Source organism: Ictalurus furcatus, chromosome 27 (assembly GCF_023375685.1).
Source record: "Ictalurus furcatus strain D&B chromosome 27, Billie_1.0, whole genome shotgun sequence".
NCBI classification, from domain to species: Eukaryota; Metazoa; Chordata; class Actinopteri; order Siluriformes; family Ictaluridae; genus Ictalurus; species Ictalurus furcatus.
Genome location: NC_071281.1, coordinates 5,802,420 through 5,825,232, shown reverse-complemented (window position 1 = coordinate 5,825,232; position 22,813 = coordinate 5,802,420). Strand labels below are relative to the sequence as shown.

At 40.5% G+C, this 22,813-nt stretch overlaps 1 protein-coding gene across 1 annotated transcript in view; it reads right to left on the bottom strand.

Moving 5' to 3' along the window:
• Window positions 1–22,813, bottom strand: part of creb3l1 (cAMP responsive element binding protein 3-like 1) — a 52,639-nt gene that overhangs the window by 24,366 nt on the left and 5,460 nt on the right. The window contains exons 2-3 of the mRNA XM_053616974.1: window positions 9,320–9,524; window positions 4,694–4,863 (exon numbers count right to left, since the gene is read on the bottom strand). Of these exons, the coding sequence (XP_053472949.1) occupies window positions 4,694–4,863; window positions 9,320–9,524 (375 nt within the window). The remainder of the gene's footprint in view (window positions 1–4,693; window positions 4,864–9,319; window positions 9,525–22,813) is intronic.

Here is a 22,813-nt window from a genome sequence, read left to right as displayed (position 1 = left end):
GAGAAATACATGATGCATGCGGTATATTTAATGGTATTTGGTGGCATTTGTTTAAAAGGGCTTAGATGACTCAGACAGTAAACACAGCTGAAGACAGAGACACCCTCTACTCCAGCACAAGCATGCCTATACTCATAACACATACCAAAAGAGCACAGGGGGCTTTCTTGCTAAGACTGAGCTAAATCAGTGACGCTAGATAGAGTGGCTCTGTACTAAGGACCAGAGTGACCCCTATCCCCTTCTCCCAGGCAATTTAGTTATTTATATCATCTGTGAAAATCATTGAGTAAATATAAAAAGTTTTATTAGAAACAGTAAAATAAGTTGAACTGTGAACACACCCCTTAAAGCAAAAAAGAATGTTCTTCCTATCCGCCACCCCCCTTTATGTAATGAAAACTTATTTTACAGCAATAACACTTTTATTGTGAATTGTAAGCCAATGTAAGTTGTGCTTTGATTGACACGAGCGCTGCAGCCACACTTCCCAGAGAACTTTTTCCAGAAAGCAGATTTCCTTCCACATGTCGAAAATGATAGAATACACGCTCTGAATGACTGTAATTACTGGATGTCATGTTATAATGTCATATCATTTAGATCATGTGCTTTACATTCGCTTCATAAAACTGTCTTTGTTTTTGTCTGTGTCTCTCTTTATCTCGCTGCAGTAATCTCGCTGTACCTGAGAGCTTCATTTACTATAAGCATGGCCTGCTTTCGAATGACCCACTACTTCGACTGTCTAGCCTGCTTTACTGTGGTGTTGAAGAAGCCAAGAACGTCAATGCTCTTGGTCTGTGTTTGTGTATAAATTGGCAGGCAGGGAGCAAACAGCTCCAGAGAGACAGATAGTGAACGTTAAAGAGTGTGTGAGTGGGCGAGGAAAAAAACAGTAGAATTTTTTAAATTATTTGTCAGAGAGGAAAACTTTGGTTTAGGAAATTATAGTCACGTTTCCACCAGAGGAAGCAGGGACCATGTGAGCTCCTGCTTTATAAGGCATTTTTTATGTTTGCAATACTCAACTTGCTCAAACACACACCATTGGTCAAACACATCTGTCATTTTTTTTAAAAACCTGTACATGATTGTAAAGACTAACCAGAAAAGTGTTTCTGTTACGCATTATTTCACAATTATGTTTTCTCAAAGCATAAAGTATGCTTCATGCACACAGCTGGTTAAAGAAGCTCCATTATTTGCTGCATGCTGAAATGTACCCATTATCACTTCTTCAATTTTACATAACGATAACGTGTAGTCTTGAACTTGTCCAGAAGCCGTCATGCCTTGAGTTCCAGCTAGAGATGCACCGATGTATCGGCAGATAAAGGCAATTTTTCAGACCATCGGCCGATAGTTTAAAAACATCCGATTATCAGGGACATTTATATCCTGTCAATCAAAAGAGGGCGGGAAAACACATAGATTTTGTGCTGTGTGTAAAGAAGATGTCTCTTATGTGGAATGATGACAAAACTGAAGTTTGTAATCTCTATAAGCTCTGCACCGCAAAAATTTTACACCGGATGCTGCAGCAGTGAAGCGGGAGTTTCAGCATCGAGTCTGATTTATTTTATTTGCTGAGCTGCTCATGCTGAATTAAAGGGCCAGTACACCGATGAAAGGTTTATATATATATGTATGTATGTATATATTGCAGTATATATTGCACAGAAAATATATTTATAGAGTAGTGTATTACATATCCAGTCAATGTTAATATATAAAAAGGTTTATATATTATCACCGGTTTGATGTCAGTGATAAGGTATCAATGCTTTTGTTTGTGGTGAGTGAATGCGAGACTAACAGGAGGTTTTTTAGAATTCAGTCAATGTTAAAATGAATTAATAACATTCAATAAGTTAAGAAATCTTACTTTAATCTTCAGAATTTACTTCATGTGTTAATGTTAATTAGAGTAATGTGTTTTCTGTTTATGAGACCAGTTACTGTGAAACAACTTGAAATGGAGAGAATAAAGTTTTTATTTGCATTTCTTTCAGAATTGTGGAATTAATTATTATTAATTTAAAAGAAGGTATAAAAGGCAGAAGTATCGGTATCGGTTATCAGTATCGGCTGATATGACTCTTTATAATCGGTTATCCGTATCGGCTGAGAAATTTAGTATCGGTGCATCTCTAGTTCCAACACAATGTCTGGTTATTTAAAAGCTCTACATTGGTATTAAATATGGCCATATAATATTGATTATGTTGGTTACGATGATTATGATGACCACTTGGGTTTTTCAGCAGAAAAACTAACTATGTATGAGCGCCCAGGTAATGGCTCCTGTAGCAAGGCTCCACTGTTCAGTCACAATGTAGCAAATCATCGTTCTCCATCTTTACCAGTGAAGCTGTGAACATTCAATCGTCTCAGTAAATGACATCCAGTGTTGCTGATGTTTGATCGATTGCGTTGTCACAGCATTGCATAGTGTGGAATTATTTACTAAATTCACATGAATCCCTGTTTGAATTCTCAACGTATGTGGAATTATAGTCTATTAAAAATAACCAATGATCCCCAGGAATGCTGGTGATATTGTGTTGAAACTGTGTTAATAAAGCTCACACTGATGTAGACACAAAGACCGCCTCAGCACAGCCAGAGCCAATAAGGCGCTACAACTGCAGCAGCTGCAGTTCAGGCCTAGAGTTCACTGAGGTGAATGCCTCACATACGAGAGAGAGAGAGAGAGAGAGAGAGAGAGAGAGAGAGAGAGAGAAAACATGCTGCCTGGGCGGAGCTACAGTAGAAGCTGCCAGCTGACTACAAGAACACTTCAGGATATGTGTGTGTGTTTCATTCTCTTCCAAATGCAGCAGCGGTCCCTCTGGTTCTCAGTGTGTGTGAGGTTTATGAGAGTCATTTTCAGGTTTCATCCAGTGCAACTTACTGCAGACACTTATACGAGGTCATCTGCAGTATTCTTTACATACACATAGTCTAAAACTCAGAGATCAGATGGATTACTGCGGCTGTATCTTCCCTACTCCTGCACTAGTTGGTAGAGTAGCATCCCCAAGAGCACTTCAACCAAACCACGAGTGTGTGGCTTTTCCCCAGTCCCAGGACTTCAGTGGAGTGTCTCAGTGAGTGTATGAGTGAGCAAACTTTTTCTTATAGAAGGACTATTCTGAGGAGAATATACAATCAGAAGAGGTTCTGTTTGTTTCACTTTCTTATATTTTACATTCTGAATATAGTGAATAAACTGAATATAGTGGCATCTCGTAGGAATGTGTAATGTATTGTATTATGTTTGTACTGTTTAATAATAATAATAATAATAATAATAATAATAATTCCTTAGATTTATATAGTGCTTTTCTAGACACTCAAAGCGCTTTACATAGTATTGGGGGGGGTCTCCTCAACCACCACTAGTGTGTAGCATCCACCTGGATGATGCGACGGCAGCCACAGTGCGCCAGAACGCCCACCACAGACCAGCTATTGGTGGCGAAGAGAGAGTGATGTAGCCAATTAAGGGATGGAGATTATTATGGGGCGTGATAGAGAAGGGCCAATGGAGGAATTTCGCCAGGACACCGGGGTTACACCCCTACTCTTTCACGATAAGTGTCCTGGGATTTTTAATGACCACAGATAGTCAGGACCTCGGTTTAACGTCTCATCCGAAAGACGGTGCTGTTTTTACAGTACAGTGTCCCCGTCACCATACTGGGGCATGAGGACCCACACAGACCACATGGTGAGCGCCCCCTGCTGGCCTCACTAATACCAGTTCCAGCAGCAACCTTAGTGTTCCCCTGGAGGTCTCCCATCCAGGTACTGGCCAAGCTCAACCCTGCTTAACTTCAGTGCAAGAGCTGCAGGGAGATATGGCTCTGGCCATGATATCATACTCTCCCAACTACATTAGATTTCATTCTGGTGAATTAGAAATGTATTAAACGCTCCTCCATTAGCTCCTTTGAATGAATGAATGAATGAATGAATGAATGAATGAAGCTAGCTAGCTTACATCCTCTCTTTCTCTGTGGAATTAACTACATAGTCATATTTACATTAACCCTTTAACAGATAAGATGAGGTCATAATTAGGAACTACTGGTGTGCTCCTTAAGCATTATGATGTTGCAGAGGTGATTCATACAAGGCAGAAGTTCATAGAAGGCAGAAGTTGGAAGGAAAGAATAGGTTTCTCAACTCTGAAGCTTCACTGCTGTTTGTAACTGATTTTAACATTAATTAAACCCTCTAATTTTATGACTATGAATCAACAGAAGGCCTGAAAAAAGATTTTATTATTAAACAACATTTGCAATAAAATTGCAAATTCATTAACAATTAGATTTATATGTCCTGCTCTTGTCTATATATGAATTACAAATAAGTATTTGAAATTCTAACGTTTCAGTTGCCTGGACGAATACTCAACAGTACTCAAGACACAGAAAAAGAAGCCTTTCTGAATCATCACTTATTTTTTGGTGTTCCATAGTGATCACTGAAAAGTATTTGTTAAGCTCGCCATGTAGTATTTTCTCTCACAACCAAACCAGAAGACACTGTTTGCATGATCTACTTGATGCAAGCAAATAGCTGATGCAGACAACATGCTGACTCAGTCCCATGATGGGACTCTCACTCTCTATGAAAGCTTTACTCCAGTGTAAGGACTTCAGTATAGTGTTTCAACTCTTACCTTGTCGTGATTGTGGCGTCTCTGTGGTGGTGGGTTGAGGGTGATCGGCTGGGTGGCACTGCTAGAAGTAGGCATAGGGGGCGCTGGTCCAGGGGATGGCTCAGACAGGAGGTTGGGTTCCTGTTTTACCAGGATGGCAGTCAAGTCCTGACTGAATGCCCACATGCCCTCTGTGCAAGGAGAAACATGTGCACTGATGATTAGCATAAGGGTAACAAAAGAAAGAAGAACTCCCATGAAAGCATGGATATGATGGATATGAGGCTATTGATGGAAAAGCATCATATGATATTAATCAGTCCCTCAAGGATTTCACGATCGCAGAAATTAACGCAAAATTAAGCAAACTCCGCAATATTCAGAGGAGCTTGCAAATTTTCAAAATTACCACAGATTTGGTCCAAGACGCGTCAATTGATGTCATCACAGTTCGCCCATTCAGCCAAAACCCTCTCTGATTCACGTGCGTCGAACATGAATACAGCTAAAAGGTCTCTTTAACAACAAACATCACTGTGAAGGAGTGTGCAAAACAATTCTGTGCAACTGCAATTTCGCCAATTCAAGTGGTTTTCTGAAGAAGAAAAAAAACCTCTGCAAATTGCATCACCAATTTTGAAAAAGCTGCAGCAAAATCAAACATTTTTGGCCACAACAATCACAAAAAAAACTCCTGTACAGCCTGATTAATATGGTATCAGGATTCATATTCAAATTCTGTTCAAAATGCAGTCAATTATTGCACAAATACTCATTATAATTCCAACAAGTACTTCGTTTTACTCATACTACACGTTTTTCTTACACATGTTGAGTTTCTACATCTAACATGTTTCATGCATGTATAAGTTGCCTGTAAGATCAAAATATAAGCAGTCACAAAGGTGTATGACTAGTACGCATGTCAGCAAGTTATATATCACAATGCACTGGTAGCTGGTCATTAATTGTAAGCATGACGCATGCCTAGTGTGCCGTTTGTGTTTATGACCCAAAAGCTAACACAAAACAGCTCTCCATTATTGTCCCCATATGAATCCCAGGCAAAAGGACTGCGATCCAAGTGGACATTTTCCCCTCATAAGCAGAAAGGAGCAAGCAGGGGGTGTGAGGGAAGTGCTGCCTCCATCAAGCTCTTAGAGCAGAAGAAATGTACCTTCCAATCCAGGGGTCCTCGTTACCTCCACTGCGTTTTGTTTGTACCCTCAATGGAGGGATCGATAAAACATTACGTGCCCTTGTAAAAGCAGGACAGCTGGTTTTGATGTAGGGGAAAGAGAGCAGCGGGAATCTGATTACAGCAGGAGAGGAAAGCTTCTCTCCGCTTTCTCCCGTTTGAAGGCGAAGTCGAGGGATCGGGTTCTCGCTGAGAGAGTCGTTTTATACAAAAGATTAATTCCTTTCAGGCTCCCTAATCTAACACTATCCAAACAAAACAGGCAGGTAGTTGGCTTGACATTAGCTACTACTGCGTATCAGGGGTTGATCCTCAGGATGTTTGAGTTTCTCAAAGCTACAATAATCTGACTGGATGAAATTGACAATGCCCTGAGAGTGACCACTTAAATTACAGGTTCTGTAATGGATTTCTAAATGTCTGTTCTCAGTAGCCGTGCTCTAAAATGTAAAGAGTTCTTCTGCAACCAGAACGTGCACTATAGCATCCACAATGTGTGCAAAAAACAAAACAAAAACTTGAACAGTTTGCATCCTCAGACCACAAGTCAAGTTGGGTGTGTCTTACAGGCCTCCACCACAATAGCTTTACTAAAATTGCCTATAATTATTTCAATTTAGCATGCAAAACTCTCAAACCCCCACCAGACAGCCCACTGGAGGCTTTCCTCACTACAACCACCAGCCATGTGCCACTCTGCAAGGGTATAACCACCTGGGGCATGGGGGATCCGGTAGGCTTTGAAGTTTAAGCTATAGCAGCTCTTATAATCAGGAGCTACAGCGCATCCAGCAGCGAGAGAGCGAGATGCTCATTAGTTTTGTGGAAACAAGCAAAAGGAGAGCAATAAAACATCAAGCGTCCACTTTAACAGCTGCCATTGCATAAATTTTTAAAAGCAGAGGCAAGAAAGTGATGAGACAGGCTGACCTGAATTTTAAAAGAAATAACATTTTGTTTAAAATAAAAAACTTTCCCTTTATCCAAAACATAACTGACCGGTAAAGACATTTTCCAGGCTTTCCATTATTTGCTAAGAACCAACTATGAAGCACAGCAAACTTTTTATCAGTTTGTAATTTCTGGCTAAACATTACCGCTGAAATGGCATTACACCGTTCTCCCATCTCACACAAATCAAACAACGAGAGTAAACATGAATAAGGAGTTTTCAATTTCCACATACTATTCCTATAATAATACGAACCATGGTATAAATAAAGATGATATAAATATCCATTGTCACCCTGATCAGCATAAAAAGATTACTGAAGATGTACAGAATACTGGTCCTTGGCCTCCCTGAGGCCCTGTAGCTTTACTGTAGACCAGGACCCTGTTTGCTCCACTCACACACACTCAAATACACATACACCCAGAGCAAATCTAAGATGATGCAACACTTCAGATCAACCAGAACATTTTTCCACAGGGCTCACCCCTCCTCAGCCTTGCCCCTGGCACACTTTCACCTTTCTCTATTTCCAGCTGAAGAAAAAAAAAACAATAAAAAAAAATCTGGAAAGCAGATACTGTCTTTATTTTATTGCTGCCTGCATTCTTCTCTGGTCTGAGCAAGAGAAAGAGAGAGACAGAGAGAGAGAGAGAGACAGAGAGAGAGAGAGCGAGAGAGAGAGAGTGTGCTTTGGCCCTCTGCCTGGAATCCCCAGCTTTTTCTGGAAGGCCGAGCTGCAGCTTCGTCAGGGAACCCTATGCTGCACTGGAGCTCCAGGAGAAAGAGAAGACACACACAGAGAGAAAGAGAGAGAGAGAGAGAGAGAGAGAGAGAGAGAAAGGGCGTGACGGTGCTTTTGCAATTGAGAAGAATGAATTTTACTGCTTCTATCTACTTTATGTTGATATGAATTTTGATCTGCAAAAAAAGGCGGAGAGACGCACATTTGTCTAACTCGTCTGTGTGCATGCCTGACTGTCTGGTGTCAGTGTGTGCAGGTTTGTAAGTGTGTATTTGTGTGTGTGTGCTTCTTTTGGATTTTCTGTGAATGAATGGGTGTGTATGTAAAGTGTTGTGCAAAAGTTTTAGGCCCATGCAAAGAAATGCTGTAGAGCAAAGATTCCTTCAAAAATAATGAAATGAAATGCTTCTACATTAAAAGATACCGTAAAGAGCAGTAAACAGTAGTAAACGAAACAAAGTCAATATTTGGTGTGACAAAAAGATAGAAAAAAATTGTAGTCTCTGGTACGATGTGTGCAGTTTTATAAGGAAATGATCTGTAAGTGTTATGGAGCATCTTGCAGAAACAGACACGATTCTTCTGGAGACTTTGACTGTCGCACTCGCTTCTTATTTTTGCAGCAAAACCCAGCAGCCTTCATTCTGTTTACTGTCTGAAAAGTGTCTCTTATGTAATACGCTGCTTAATTTTGTGGTAGAAAACTAATATTTGGGAATGTAAAATGTTTTTTGTACTGACTCGATAATGTAGAAGTCATCAAATAAATAATTTATAAGGTTTGTACTAAAAAAAAAAGCAGCGTGCCTAAACGTTGCACAGTACCGTACATGTCTAACCGTCTCTCTGTGTATAGTCATGTGTGTGCCTATGCTGGTGTTGTAGTCAAGTCATTTTCCCTCAAGTACAGGTGTTTATGGAGTGATAGCTCTGCATACGTTTAGAAAAAATGGTTCATTTTTGATCCTTGCAATAATTAAAGGCTTTGTAGAGAAGCTCCGTTTGGAACCTATAGAGGTAACGTCTCTACTGTAGAACCTTGAAAATGATCCCCCCCAGAGGGACAAACTAAAGAACGTTTTAGCGTAAAAGACGGAACTGTTTTTCTAAGAGTGTCTGCTAAGACGCTGAGATAATTCTTATTATGATTATGAGAGCAAAAGCCAGGGTTTCTAGATAGCATGCCCATAGCAGCTGACTGCTCAAACTGTGTAATGAATACTGTGTCCTGTGTGCCAAACGAATAACTGAAAAATATCATCAAGTTCTCATGTCCTAGACAAGTCTAAAAGTCATCACACTCTTACGTGCAAGTCAAGTCATTAAAAATCAAGAGTAATGCGATGGTGGAGTAGACTAAATTGCTGTGGTAGTATAGTCTAAGTATGGACTATCTAGTATATAACCACACTTCACGCCCGATTTTCCTGGCGTCTGCTGTGTCCCTGGCCAGGATAAACTGTTACTGAAGATGAATGAATGAGTACTATCTATGTAGTGTTATTTACTGGTAAAGAAAAGTCCAATTCAAAGTCTAAGTCATAAGCTCAAGCCCAACTTATCTCGTGTCACATGGAGGTGAATAAAAACTCTGAATTAAGACAGGCTTAAGTCTAACTCTAAGACTCCAGTACTAATCTCCAGTTTAATCGTGTGTGTGTGTGTGTGTGTGTGTATATGTGTGTGTATGTGTATGTGAGCGAGAGAGAGAGAGAGAGAGAGAGAGAGAGCGAGAGAGCGAGAGAGTCTAACCTGCATCGTCATCAGATTTGATGGGCATGGAGGGACTCTGAGGAGCCGAGTCACCGCTGAGGGAGTAGCTGTGCTCCTGCTGGATGTCGGGGTTCGGTGGCTCAAGCTCCATGTCTAGCAGCGGCGTCCTCTCAGCTAGCAGGTGATCATCGAAAAAACTGCTGAAGAGCTCATTGGAGAAATCCTCCATCTGCTCTGAGAAGTGCTGAAAGTGCAGAAGGGCTTGTTAAAAAAATCAGAGCCAACATATTTTACTAACTTATGAAATGGGGGGAATCATATACTTGGATACATAGTACATCACTGTATTAATATTGTGCCTGATTTTGCCTGATATGGAGCTACTGTGGTTGATAATGATGACTCAATTATTTTTAAATATAGATAACTCCAAAGAATAAATCCAAAGGATTTTCTCCCACTTCCCAAAAAAACTTACCAATAGCTGGACTCTTAGAGGTGTGACTCAAAGCACAAACTAACCCTCGGTGTGTGAATGTGTCATGTTCAACCTCATTATCAAAAAGTGCAATCTTGTACTCAAACAATATTCTTCTGTTTGAGTGTGAGTGTGTGCATGTGTGCGTGTGTGCGTGTGTGTGTGTGTGTGTGTGGGTGTGTGTACATGCACGTCAAGGCTATGTATAATAGCAAGGCGTTTATGTGAGAGTGTGTTTGCTGAGCAGGAGTGTAACAAAGGTGTGTGAGGACCTGAAGATGTTTACATCCTGGTATGCGAGTGATGCACCTGTGGCGTACACGTAACAGCAGAAGGTGAGTAAACTTACACTCACACCCACCAACACACCCACACACACACACACACACACACACACACACACACCATAGTTACACACTTTCACCAGGATATGAGGCACACTCTCCAGCTGTGTGTTCCCACGGAAACCCTTGACCATTTGCTGACATGCACATAAGCAAAGATAGAAGAAGGTCTGCTGTTCTATGACTCAAGCAGTTTAAATATAATCCAAACAATACTTTTAACATTTAACACTTCATTTAATACACTTGCGAAACTAGGCTTAAGAATTTACTCTGAGTCTTCTCAGTCCAGCAGATGGCTTATAGGTGAAATAGTTTGAAACTGTACTTCACCGCAGTGGCAGCTTGTCCATAGGGCAGGTGGGGCAGAACCCCAGCATATTAAGCTCCATGTCTTAGCCATTTTACAAATGGTAATCTTTATCAAGTCTTCATTCACAATCCCATACATTGGAAATTCCACTGAAATACTAATGACCTCTTTTGAGTGATTAAAAATATGTTAAAATAAACGCTGCATGCTAAAAAATATGTTGCTGTTTGACAGATATCAGCTGATGTTCAATTGATATGGCAACCTTTTTTAGATATTTTTTTTTTCGGGGCAGTGGTGGCTTGGTGGTTAAGGCTCTGGGTTACTGATCAGAAGGTCAGGGGTTCAAGCCCCAGTACTGCATAGCTGCCACTGTTGGGACTTGAGCAAGGCCCTTGACCCTCTCTGCTCCAGGTGTGCTGTATCATGACTGACCCTGCATTCTGACCCAGCTTCCTAACATGCTGGGGTATGCAAAGAAAAGAATTTCACTGTGCATATGTATATGTGATCAATAAAGACTCATTATCATTATCATTATATTGCTCAATCTTGGGGCAACATGCTCACTGCCCCATTTAGCTCCATGGAGTTATAATTGCAGTAGTCTATTGGTCAAAAATGGGAACTGCAACAAGTGCTAATAGAGGTACTTTTGAGCTTGAATCACACCATGGCTGCCAGGAGCTTGTTTTATAGCAAATAAACAGAATTAAATCTCATAAATTTCCACAAAGTGTAAGTGCAGGTCATATTTATATGATGTACAGAACCATTTCTACAGTCAGGTTCATCCATCCATCCATCCATTTCCATAATGCTTATTATAGACAGGGTCATGGGGGAGCCTGGAGCCTATCCCCAGGGAACTCCGGGCACAAGGTGGGGGACACCCTGGACAAGGTGCCACCCCATTGCAGGGCACAATCACACACACATTCACACACTATGGACAATTTGGAAATGCCAATCAACCTACCATGCATATCTTTGGACTGGGGGAGGAAACTGGAGTAGCAGGAGGACACTCCCAAAGCACAGGGAGAACATGCATTGAGAACTGTGTGCACACAGGGTGGAGGCAGGATTCAAACCCCCAACCCTGGAGGTGCGACTAAGCCACTGTGCCTCCGTACTGTAAGATATATTGCAAAGATTAGGAGAGGGAAGGGGGATTATGGAGTGGGTAATGTCCATTCACCAGAAATACTTGTGCACCACAGTGACCTTGGTCATAATTACAGGGTTATAACTGCTTATAATTACAGGGATACTCTAAAATATTCAGTAGATAAATGCCTAGATCCTAAGTCAACAGCCTGTCAACATAATTTTGTTTGAAGCTATGTCGCTATTAATAATAAATCTCTGAACACGCGAAGTTGCAGTTCCATTAAGCAGATATAGTACAGTAGATTCTGTCCTCCCTTTACGCTGATAAAGCTGAGGGTTTATCTGTACTTCCTGTAAAAACTGAGCGGATAATCAGGAACCAGGCTCTCATACTTCAGTTGCATTTAAGTAATGGCATCCTGTGAACACTGTGGCTATGGGGTGCACTTAATGACGCAACCCTCCTGTTGTCAGACGCAGTCTAATCACTATAGCTGAGTGCACAAGCATAAACAGTCCCACCCTGAATCTTTGATGTGCGACAGGAGGTTCCTGTTGCTGATCTGTGTGGTGGATATGGCGACGGACCTCAGTAATCCAGACTCAACCAGAGGAGTGCATACGTGCATTTTTAGGAGCAGAGCTGCAGAGTTTAAGGTGGACATTGTAATTAGCTGAGCACCAATCAATGTTTTTACCCTTCTAGGCTATAGAAGAAGCAGAAGATCAGATGTCGGAGCTTTTTTTTTGTCATCAGATGAAATACATTGTACAATAGGTGTTGGTTCTAGGGACCCCTGTCTGACAGGGAAACAGTCTGCTGTAGGGTTCAGAACTTCTTGTAGGTTCCCCAGAGGTACAAACTAAAGGATCATTGAAAGGTCTACATTAAAATGTTGTTTTCTTTGACATAGCCCAAAACCTGTGACCCTCTGCACAACACTACAATTAAATAACGTTAGAAAATGAACACCCAGCTTGATCAGTCCCTCCAGAATTTTGCGATCGCAGAAATGAATCCAAATTCAAGCAAACTCCGCAATATTCGGAGAAGCTTGCAATTTTTCTAAACTACCAGAAGATTTTCTGCAGATTTGGGCCACGATGCGTCATGTGACGTCGTCACAGCGCTCATTCAGCCAAAGTCCTCTTCTATTCGCATCGTCGAACACGAGTACAGCGAAAAGGTCTCGTTTACCAACAAACATCACTGCGAAACGCTGTGCAAAACAATTTCGTGCAGTTGCAATTTCGCAGATTCAAGCAGATTTCCGCAAAAAAACACTCTGCAACTTGGAAAAAAGAAAGAAAGAAAAAACGCAACTCCGTGAAATCCTGTACGGACTGCTTCACATGTAATTTGGTGCATTTTTGGAAATTTTTTTATTTGTCATTTATAACGTGTGCACTCTCACGCACAGGTCTTTAAAAAAAAGAACTCTTGGGGGGGGGGGGGGATTTGGTTGTTCCTCTTGGGAAACCATTAAAGGTTCTTTATAGTGCCTTACAGCAAAGTATTTGCCCAGCAGAGATGGTTCCTAGTGGAACAATTTAAGATGCTAAAAAAGGGTTATCAGAAGAACCCTTGAAACATTCAAAATTCAAAATATATAAAGGGGTAAAATTAATAGCCAACAAGCTAGTTCCCACACTAGTCACTGACCTGTTCTCTTGCGCAATTATTTATTTATTGATTTATTTATTTGCATATTGATGCTTTAATCTGTTTCCCCAGCTGAGACGGTCTGAGACACTCTACAGATGATCTACAGAAAAAGGCTGTTTGTAGCACCGTTAATGATTTTCAGTTTGTCCCTCTGGGGGAAGATTCTATTTAGAACGCAAAAAACTGAGGTTTAGCCATGATGAACAGGAAAACCTGAAGCATTATCTACTCAAAGAACACATAAGGAACCTTTTATTTTTTATTATTATTTATTTTATTTTTTAAAAAAAAAACATGAACATACTCCACTGCATGCTGCATGGGTGCTGAATTTGAAATCTTCTGGACAAGCAGTTTCCTGCTCTAGACTGGACGAGATGATGCAAGAGCACACTACTGATGCAAGAGCTCTGAAATCCCACATCTGGAATTCAGACAGATGGAAAGAGCGACTGAGAGAAAGCGAGGGAGGGAAGTGAATTCCAGACTGGCACATGGACAACCGGGTCTCCAAAGGGGTGCTAGACGGTGAGTGAGATTGTGCATAACCTCCCGATGGCCTCGGCACAGTCTCAGCTCCCTTAGTTCCAGTCAGGACCTGGAGGAGTAAAAACAGGGCTTTTCTTTTCCCCTCCCTTCCTCCTCTCCTTCTGCCTCACTCTCTCCACCTGATTCATTCAACATTCCACCAGAAAAAAAAAACCTTTTTAATTTTAACTGATTATGGCGAGACATCTGACTGCATTTGATACATCTGATGGATGCAGGCATTGTGAGGGTGAGCGTGTGTAGGAAGAAAGAAAAGTTCAAGTTCTGCTAAATTACATGGTAGGTGAGAGCGACTGGCTGTCTGAGAATGTTGATCGTATGGAGACTGCCGGATTTACAGGTGAGATCAGATCAAAAGCGAGAGACAGAAAGCGAGGCCAAGAATTGCAGTATTATCTGCATTAAATGCTTTAGGGAAATAAATAGCTGTTCCAGCAGCGTGAGATGCTCCACGCATGGCAGTAAAGTGGGTGTGTTAGTTAGTCTGTGCTCCAGCTGGCTCCACTGTGAGAATGTTCAGTGTGTTCAGATGGTGCAGATGGCTCACACAAGCACACCTCAAACACTTCTCGTCAAACAGAGGCAATACTCAGAATACCTCTTATTGACCTGGAAAAGAATCTACTCTATGATGTCCAACTTGTTAAAAGTGCTATAAAAAAATAAAACTGGATTGCACTGAATTACTGTACACGCTACTGTGTCTACATATCCAGTTCACTGAACTACATGCAATAAAGCCACACACTGAAACAAGACAAATCCTCCACAAGTTGTGCAACTCTTTCTCTGTTCGAATCGTGTGCAGAAACTGCAGTTGGTGCTTTCTCACTCTCCCCCCAGCATGTGTACACAGGGATATAGTTGTGGTTTTCACTTTGTGTAACCTTTGATTTTTATCTAAACTGTAATACGGTAAGAAAAGACCGGCATTTATGCAGAAGAGTCAGAGGCTTCTTCTTTTCAGAAATGCATTTCAAAGCGATCTTTTTGTCCTGGCATGCACCACAGTAAAGGAAACTCATTAACTCGGCTTTGCAATAACACTCCAGCTTATGTGCTTGAAAGATGAAAGACAGAATTAAATATTTTCACTGGTTTTAGCGTGAGGGTTCTCAAAGTGGGATCCAAGAACTCCCAACAGGTCTGAGACTTATAGTCAGGAGGTTGAGTGGAATTGTATTATTATTATGATTATGATTATTATTATCCATCCAGCCATCCATTTTCCATACCGCTTATCCTACACAGGGTCGTGGGGAGCCTGGAGCCTATCCCAGCACAAGACAGGGGACATCCCAGATGGTGTGGCAACCCATCACAGGGCACAATCACACACACATTCACACACTACGGACATTTTGGAAGTGCTCATCAGCCTACAACACAGGTCTTTGGACTGGGGAGTACCCGGAGGAAACCCCCAAAGCACGGGGAGACCATGCAAACTATTATAAACTACTATTAATTACTATTGTTGTGGAGTTAGGCTTAAATAAATCTAAAATTTGACTGTTCGTATGAATTGACTAGTTTTAAAATGATGTAAGTGACACTGGTGTGTTTCTATAGCGAGTGGTTAATTTCATAATCATTCACAATCCTTGTTCATTTTCAGTTTAATAAGTTAAAAACAAGCATGAAGTGTTAATCGGTGTGCTATTCAGGTATTCAGTATAATTACAATGGAACTAATAGGAGGTGCACTTATTAGAGTAAGGAATGTAAGTGTGAAACTGAAGGATTCTGGGAGTTGATAGGGTTTAGTTATGCTGATTATACAATACAAAATGTTTGGACTGTAGCTATAACTGGTTTGGGTTCTGTGGAGAGAAAGTTCAAGAACACAAACACACAATATATCAATATGACTCCATTCATTTGCCTTATGAGCTTAATATTTATATAGGGCAGTGGTGGTTCTACAGTTTATGCTCTTGGTTACGGATCAGAAGGGTTGGGGTTCAAACCCCAGCACTGACAAACAATCTGCCACTGCTGGGCACTTGAGCAAGGCCTTTAACCCTCTCTCCTCCAGGGGCATGCATCATGGCTGACCCTGCACCTGGCTGACCTCAGCTTCTTAACAAGATTCTTAATATGCAAAGCAAAGAATTTCACTGTGCTGTAATGGATCGGCAACAAAAAAAGTTTTCTTCTTCAATTTTAATTAATGGTTATAGAGATCTGTGAGTTATGTCTGAAAAAGTCTGTGGTTACAAAAAGTTTGGGGGGGGGGGGGGAGTAGTTTGAGAACCCTCTAATAATCCCCAGGCTAAATAAAATATTCTAAATGATTAAAAATGGACACTTCATTTTCCTTCTAAGGTTCCAAGCTGCTAATGCCATTTAAATCTGTGGATATTTTGTTCACTCAGTGGAAAAGGAGAGCAGGATCAGGATGGCTTGCACATGCACAGTGTCCTTTTTTCCTGCACTGGTCCCAAAATCGCAGCAGCATTCCAGGTGCCGGCGAATGTCTTTACTCAGCCACGCCCCCGACACGCACCGCATTCAATTGGCCGGTTTCTACCCCTGGCTGCGCTCCAGCCAATCAGAGCGCGCTATGCAAATGCTGCAGCCGTCCGTGCGTCTTTTGGAGCAGGGGTGCAGGGTGCACATGGAGGAGCGCAACGTAAGGGAAAAACAAAAGCGCCGATAACAGCGTGGAAACGTGAGTGGGGTGAGTGAGACGGCCAAGTTCAGCAGAGTGTGGAAAAAACTACACTTTCTACTGCAGGCACGACTCGTTCTGACTTAATGAGTCACACAAGAGTGGAAACTCATTTCATTTGGGAGGAAAGACCAAGAAGGAGAGAAGGAATTTCTTCAGAAAATGAATATGCTATAACTTTGTTTTGTGTTCATTTATCTAGAGATTATTTCAGTTAAAAATCCCACACACAAATCTTTAAAAATAATAATAATAATTTTAGGAATGCTAACACTTGCTCTCTTAGGTGCGCACTGTTCATTCCAGACTCACACATCTGTTCTTTTAATGACAGCTCATATACTACAAGTCATATTACTGCTGGCAGAACAGCAGTCCCAGCTGAGAAAGATCAGATGCCAGATAGTTCACGGCAGCTGAGAAAGATCAGACTCGCTGTCAGAGCCCCAGCTCACCGAGGGTAATATCTGATCATCGTGGAGTCATGCTCATTAATTGCGCTTCATTAATGAGGCAGACACAAGGGAGAAACGCAGAGGTGTAAAGTGTGCAACAGGTGAGCACAGCTTTATTCTGCTATTTATTTCCACTCACAGTCAGACGCACATTTATTCTGAAGTCCTGGCTCTCCTTTCTGAAGTGGTGCTGTACCTCCCAGTCTGCTGCTGGTTTTCTAATTCCAACTTTAGATCGCTCTTAGTTCTGCCATCAAGCACAGAGGCAAGGGAACCACAACCACAGCAGACAGTTAGTCAGGGGAACAGGCAGACGTCATGGACTACTGTTTCCCTTCCCCCACTTCCCCCATCCAGCAACCACCTTCCATCCTTCACGGGTTATGTCTGGATTTTTACCGCGATACAGATTTGTACGGGTCTAACAATACAACGTGACGTGATGCATCGTGATGCAAAAAAGCTGATGGGAATGTACGATTCACTGTGTAAATCAACATTCTATTAATTCTCTGCATCTAATACAATTGCAGTTTGAACTCCGGAGGTCCCAATCTGCACAATCCATAAAATATATAGAGAGCACTTTGACCGATAGCTCCGGATCGGAACGACTGTCACGCATTATAGGTTACACGGTTACACAACCACGTCACTTAAAAACAGCTCTTCGGTAGCTTCCAAATGATGCCAGCCCCACTTCGCTGCAATCTACAGTGCCTGAGAATGAGGCTGTGGAAATCGGGCGTTTTAGCTGACTTTGGAGCTCTATTTCCGGTTCAAATGACACCTCGGATGCTGCCGAGCTCATTATGTTTCAATCGATCGTTTTCCCCAGGTCAGAGACTTTGTTTATTCAATCGAATTTTTGGGAGGATTTATACATTTATTTATTTTTATGATACCATGAACCTGTAGTACATTTAGTTTACAGTATTAAACTTTTTTTTTCAATTTCATTTTTTACAGACAGAAATATACACCGTTTTGCATTATTTATTATTTATACAGCGATAGAGTCTTTTTAGTCATCATTTTTCTTCAGCAAAATTTTGTTCGAAATATACTGAGGATCAAATCGAATCATGAATCGTGAAGCCAGTTTCATGAATCGAATCGAAATGTGACAGGAGTCTATCGTTACTCCCGTACAGATTTGCACTGATGTGTTATTTTTTTACTCTGCAATATCAGATCACAAATTAAATGTCATTTCCTGTGGGCCTCTGAATCCTCAGACCTTCATCTGTTACTTACACTGTTACAGTGCTACGCCTTCCTTCTGCATTTTAGTGGCCTTTAATTTGAGATCAATAGACTCTAGAGCACAGAAGCCAAATAATTGCCCAACTAGCCAAAGGGAGTGGGCCTTTGACTGATCCATTTGAAGTCAGAAGACACTGTAAATTACAATTTATCTGCTGGGAAATTTGTTCATAATGCCACATAAATATCAAAGTAACCCCCCCACACTCCAGTGTCTAAAATGAATATTTCACAGCTATTTCATATTCAAAGTATAGTTATTTCCAGGGTTCAACATATGCTCCTAAGTTAACGCTAGTATGTATGGGAGAGGAACTAGTGGATCCATATGTAAATGACCTCAAGGACTTTTGCAAACATTGGCACTTGTCTACCATGTTTACTCTCAGCCTGAAAGGAACAGGTTCTTTGAAACACTGCTGTGGGGGTCTAATGGGCTCTTTGATAAAGAACTAAGGGCAGAACTGGGGGAGGTTCAAGAGCTCAAATGCAGTGGGATGGCAAAAATGACAAAATGAAAAACTACTCAGCACATTCCTAAACTGAACATGACTAATTGCTTGGGATGCCATTTGACTGAATCCAAATCCTCAACCCGAGTCTGCTGTAAGTCTGCACCATCCTACCAGTGTGCTCCAGTTTCATCTTCTCCCATGAAGTGTTTGGACAAGAATAAGGCCTGAACGAGAGGGATGGTATTTATGTGCGTGTCTGGTATATATTTGTATCTGTTTTAACCAAACCATACATCAGTGTCACATCTTACAGTGTGTGTCTCTAATTCAAGTGGCATGTGGACCGGCTAAAACCCAACAATATCTATAAGTCAGTAAAATTACACTGCTATTAACCCTAGCAGCAGGAAATGTCTCTGCGATTTAGGTTTAGTATAAGGTTAGGATGCACGGTTAGTGCTACTAGGTGTATGATTGGTCCGTGATTGTGGTGCCATTTAGCCCTTCTCTATTAAAAATGAACACTTGTAAGAATCTCATTTTCTTTGAGATTTCGTTCCTGAAAGTGGCAGCATTTTGCTCTTAAATATGTAACAGAGTTGTAAGTAATAGGGCTGAGGTTTATTTTATTTATTTATTTTTTTAAATCATTGAATTAGCAAATGCACAACATGTCGTTAACTAGCATCCACACTAATGCCATGAAGACAGAATGGACACTCTAAAGGGTCCGTATTCAAATTATAATTTTCTTAAAATGAATTATTTACTTTCAGCCTATAATTTGGGCAATGTTCAAAGTGAGTCAGTCATTATCAGAATATCAGTGAAAAATGATAAGGGAATGAGAAGAAAACTTTCTTTTCCCATGATCTTCAGGACGTTTGGAGGACGCAATTTCCTGTTGAACATGTGCCTTGTAGAATATTCCAAATATCTCAGAGGGGTGAATGTGTTCAGGTAACAGGGTTGAGCAATTGTTGGGGGAGGCTAAAATGTTCATTTTTTTACTATAACCCATAAAGGATGATTCATGGAAAAAGATGTTTCAAGCACAAAATGCTGAAATGCTGTTAATATTAATATTTCAGTTATTCATCTTAAACATACATGTATTTATATATATATACACACACATATACATACATATATATATATATATATATATATATATATATATATATAGTAAATGTAATATCAGTGGAATACAAAAGGCACCAGAATTATAGTTCATATTGTACTGTGAATAAATAAATAATCTAATGACTCTAAAACAGAGATGTTTACAGGACTATACGCACAATGCCTTAAAGGAATTTGATTAGAGTTAGAGCTATTAAATGAGTTTATTGGGGTTAGAGATGTTTTTCTTTTTTTTCCAAACCAAATTTATTTTCTCTGTACCACTTGCAGCGATTGGACACCAATGAACAGGAATTTCAATTTCAAAAACCTTTGATTTGAAAGGCACTTATAATGGAAGGCAGTTGTTAGGTCAGTCAATAAACCACATGAACGTTCATGAACTTCTTGGGTCGAAGACATTTGTAAATTTAGCTGTAAATCTTTGTAATTAGTTCTTCGTGGGATTTTGTTCCTTTTTCGGTGCAAATAATTTATAGTTATGCATAACCAACGTAGTCAGCTTAGCTCAAAATACACATGGCGTTAAGTGCCTCATTGCACATACCACAAAACCCTTCAGGAAAATGAAAGGAACCAGAATAACTTTGCATTGTATTTCTCCAGTGCTCAACAGTTTAATACACTGTTACAGAAGAACAGCTCCTGGAAAACCTTCTTACTAGCATGTCTCACTGTAAGACTTCTATTGTAAGAGTATAATGGTTGTAGTAATGAGTTACTGTACTGTGAGGCTTCTATTATAAAAGTGATATAAGTATATATTAAAGTAAACCAGTTATCTGTTCTTTTCTCTGCACAATGGAACACTGCTCAAATCCTCATTTGTTGTAATTGTACATATTCTATGGATACATCGGGTACAGATCAGGATTACGCCGAGAGCATTTCAAGAATGTGAAGTGCTGCAGTTGCATTGAATTGCAGTCAGCCATGGCATCTGCATCTACACCACTCTAGTGCTTCCTCAGAGCCGAGGGAGCAGGAGGAGTCCGGACATGACACCGATCTCTCCTCTTTCAGCTGGAGCGACTGCAGGTGCTGCACAGGAATGAATAGAAGAAAGCGCACTGAATGACAGGTAACTGAGTCCGTATCTGCCCAAAGCAGCTGGGAACATGTAGAGCTGATCTATCTGATCTCAAAACTACCTGCAAGCACTGTGCTGGACATGCCTCCCAATCCCAGAAAAAAACAAAAACCTTCATCTGGCTGCATTATGTAATAGGAAATAGGAGACTCGAATAAAAGGCGAATGCACGATTGGGCTTTTCCCATCAAACCTGTAAGCACTGGACACTTACTGTTCAAAGCACTTTCGAGTCAAGACAGCTTCATCATCAACTTTCCAAAAAGAGAGAGTAGGACAGCTTTCAAGAACGTATAAAAACTCTCTCTCTCCATCTCTCTCTCACACACACACACACACACACACACACACCTTGAGAACTAAGTTAAGCATTCAAACATTAGAAATCGTTTAAACAGTTTGCTTTTGTTTTGAAAAATTTACTTTACTTGGAACAGGGAAAAGAGTCAAATGCAAATGTGTGTGTGTGTGTGTGTGTGTGTGTGTGAGATGGAGAGAGAGAGAGAGAGAGAGAGAGATACACCTCACTCTGCCCGATTGTCTTTATCAGTAACTTTATGAAGAGATATGCATATTTAACCTTTTGACAGCGAGCTCCATGGCGTCATCATGCAAGAACACACAAACATGATTGACTCCACTGCTGAGGTCACACTGCTAATTCTATTAATAACCCGATCACATGCTGGGGTCGCTAATTATCGGCATTGTCATGCAACCATGTTCACCCTTAAGGGAGTAGTTATTATTATTATTATTATTATTATTATTATTATTATTATTATTATTATTTATTTGTTTGTTTGTTTGTTTGTTTGTTTGTTTATTATTATTATTATTATTATTATATCAGTCCACTATTCAGAGACAGAAATAGCGTCTAACAGGTTGCTGGTATAGAGCAGTGAAATTGAAACACAGCAGAAGTAAGAAAGTGATAAAGACAAGAATGAAGTAAACCATTGTTCAATTTCAATCTATTTCCAGGGGGAAAAATGAATTCAAGAGTAGTGCAGATGGCTCTCTCCTCATCTTTCCTTCTCACTCTCCTCTATTTGTATATACTGGAAATTATCGAAGTATTCTAAGCTCTCAGTGTAGTCTGGAGTGCAGGAATGCATCTCTTCTTACCCAATTCAACCTATCTCTCTCTGTCTCTCTCTCTCTCACTCTGTCTCTCTCTCCCCCCTTTAGTTTGATCTCTTCCACCATCCCTGCTTTCCTTCTCCCTCCTCTGTCACTCCGAAACAAACTCCCCAAATCCCCAAAGATCCCAAATCTCCAGTAACAAGCACTGCGATTCTGTATCTAATCATCACCGGTACTAAAATGACATGAATCAGATCAATCTGTTGAGTAAAGCCATCGAACAGAGAGTTATTGGCCTTACCGACCTGTTATATTTGTACAATTTATAATGATCAGTGAAAGTGACCGGAAATCAGTGCAAATCAAAACAAATTGCAAAATGTGTCCCGTGTGGTGACAGTTTAATAAGCCCAGTAACGTAAACACCAAGATTGGACGGTATGAAAAGATTCTCGTACAAGCAAGCACTACCTTTCATGACTATTTAATCACAGAACATCATGACGAACACACCTAATGGCTCTCTACCGTTCAGGACAGGTGAGACTTGCCCGACCTGTAAGTGCCAAAACTATTATTTAACAAAGGGATTAGGACATGCTTAGCAATCCTCACTCATGTGGAACAAAGGCTTGAATAATGGATTATGCAAACAAGCTTGCTGCGTCTGTTGTGTGCTACATTTCTATGAACTGACGTAGCTGCTACAGTGCGTCAGAGAAAAAAAAATTTTAATATTGTATTTTTCAATGTTATTCAATTCATTCATTAAAGGACAACTCCTGATCTCATCTCATGACCCTGTTTTTAATAACATGCTTTTTAAATGTTAGTGATGAACATCATTTTTATGGATTATAGACGTCATCCTGATTAGTTATATATAGTGTTGATTAAT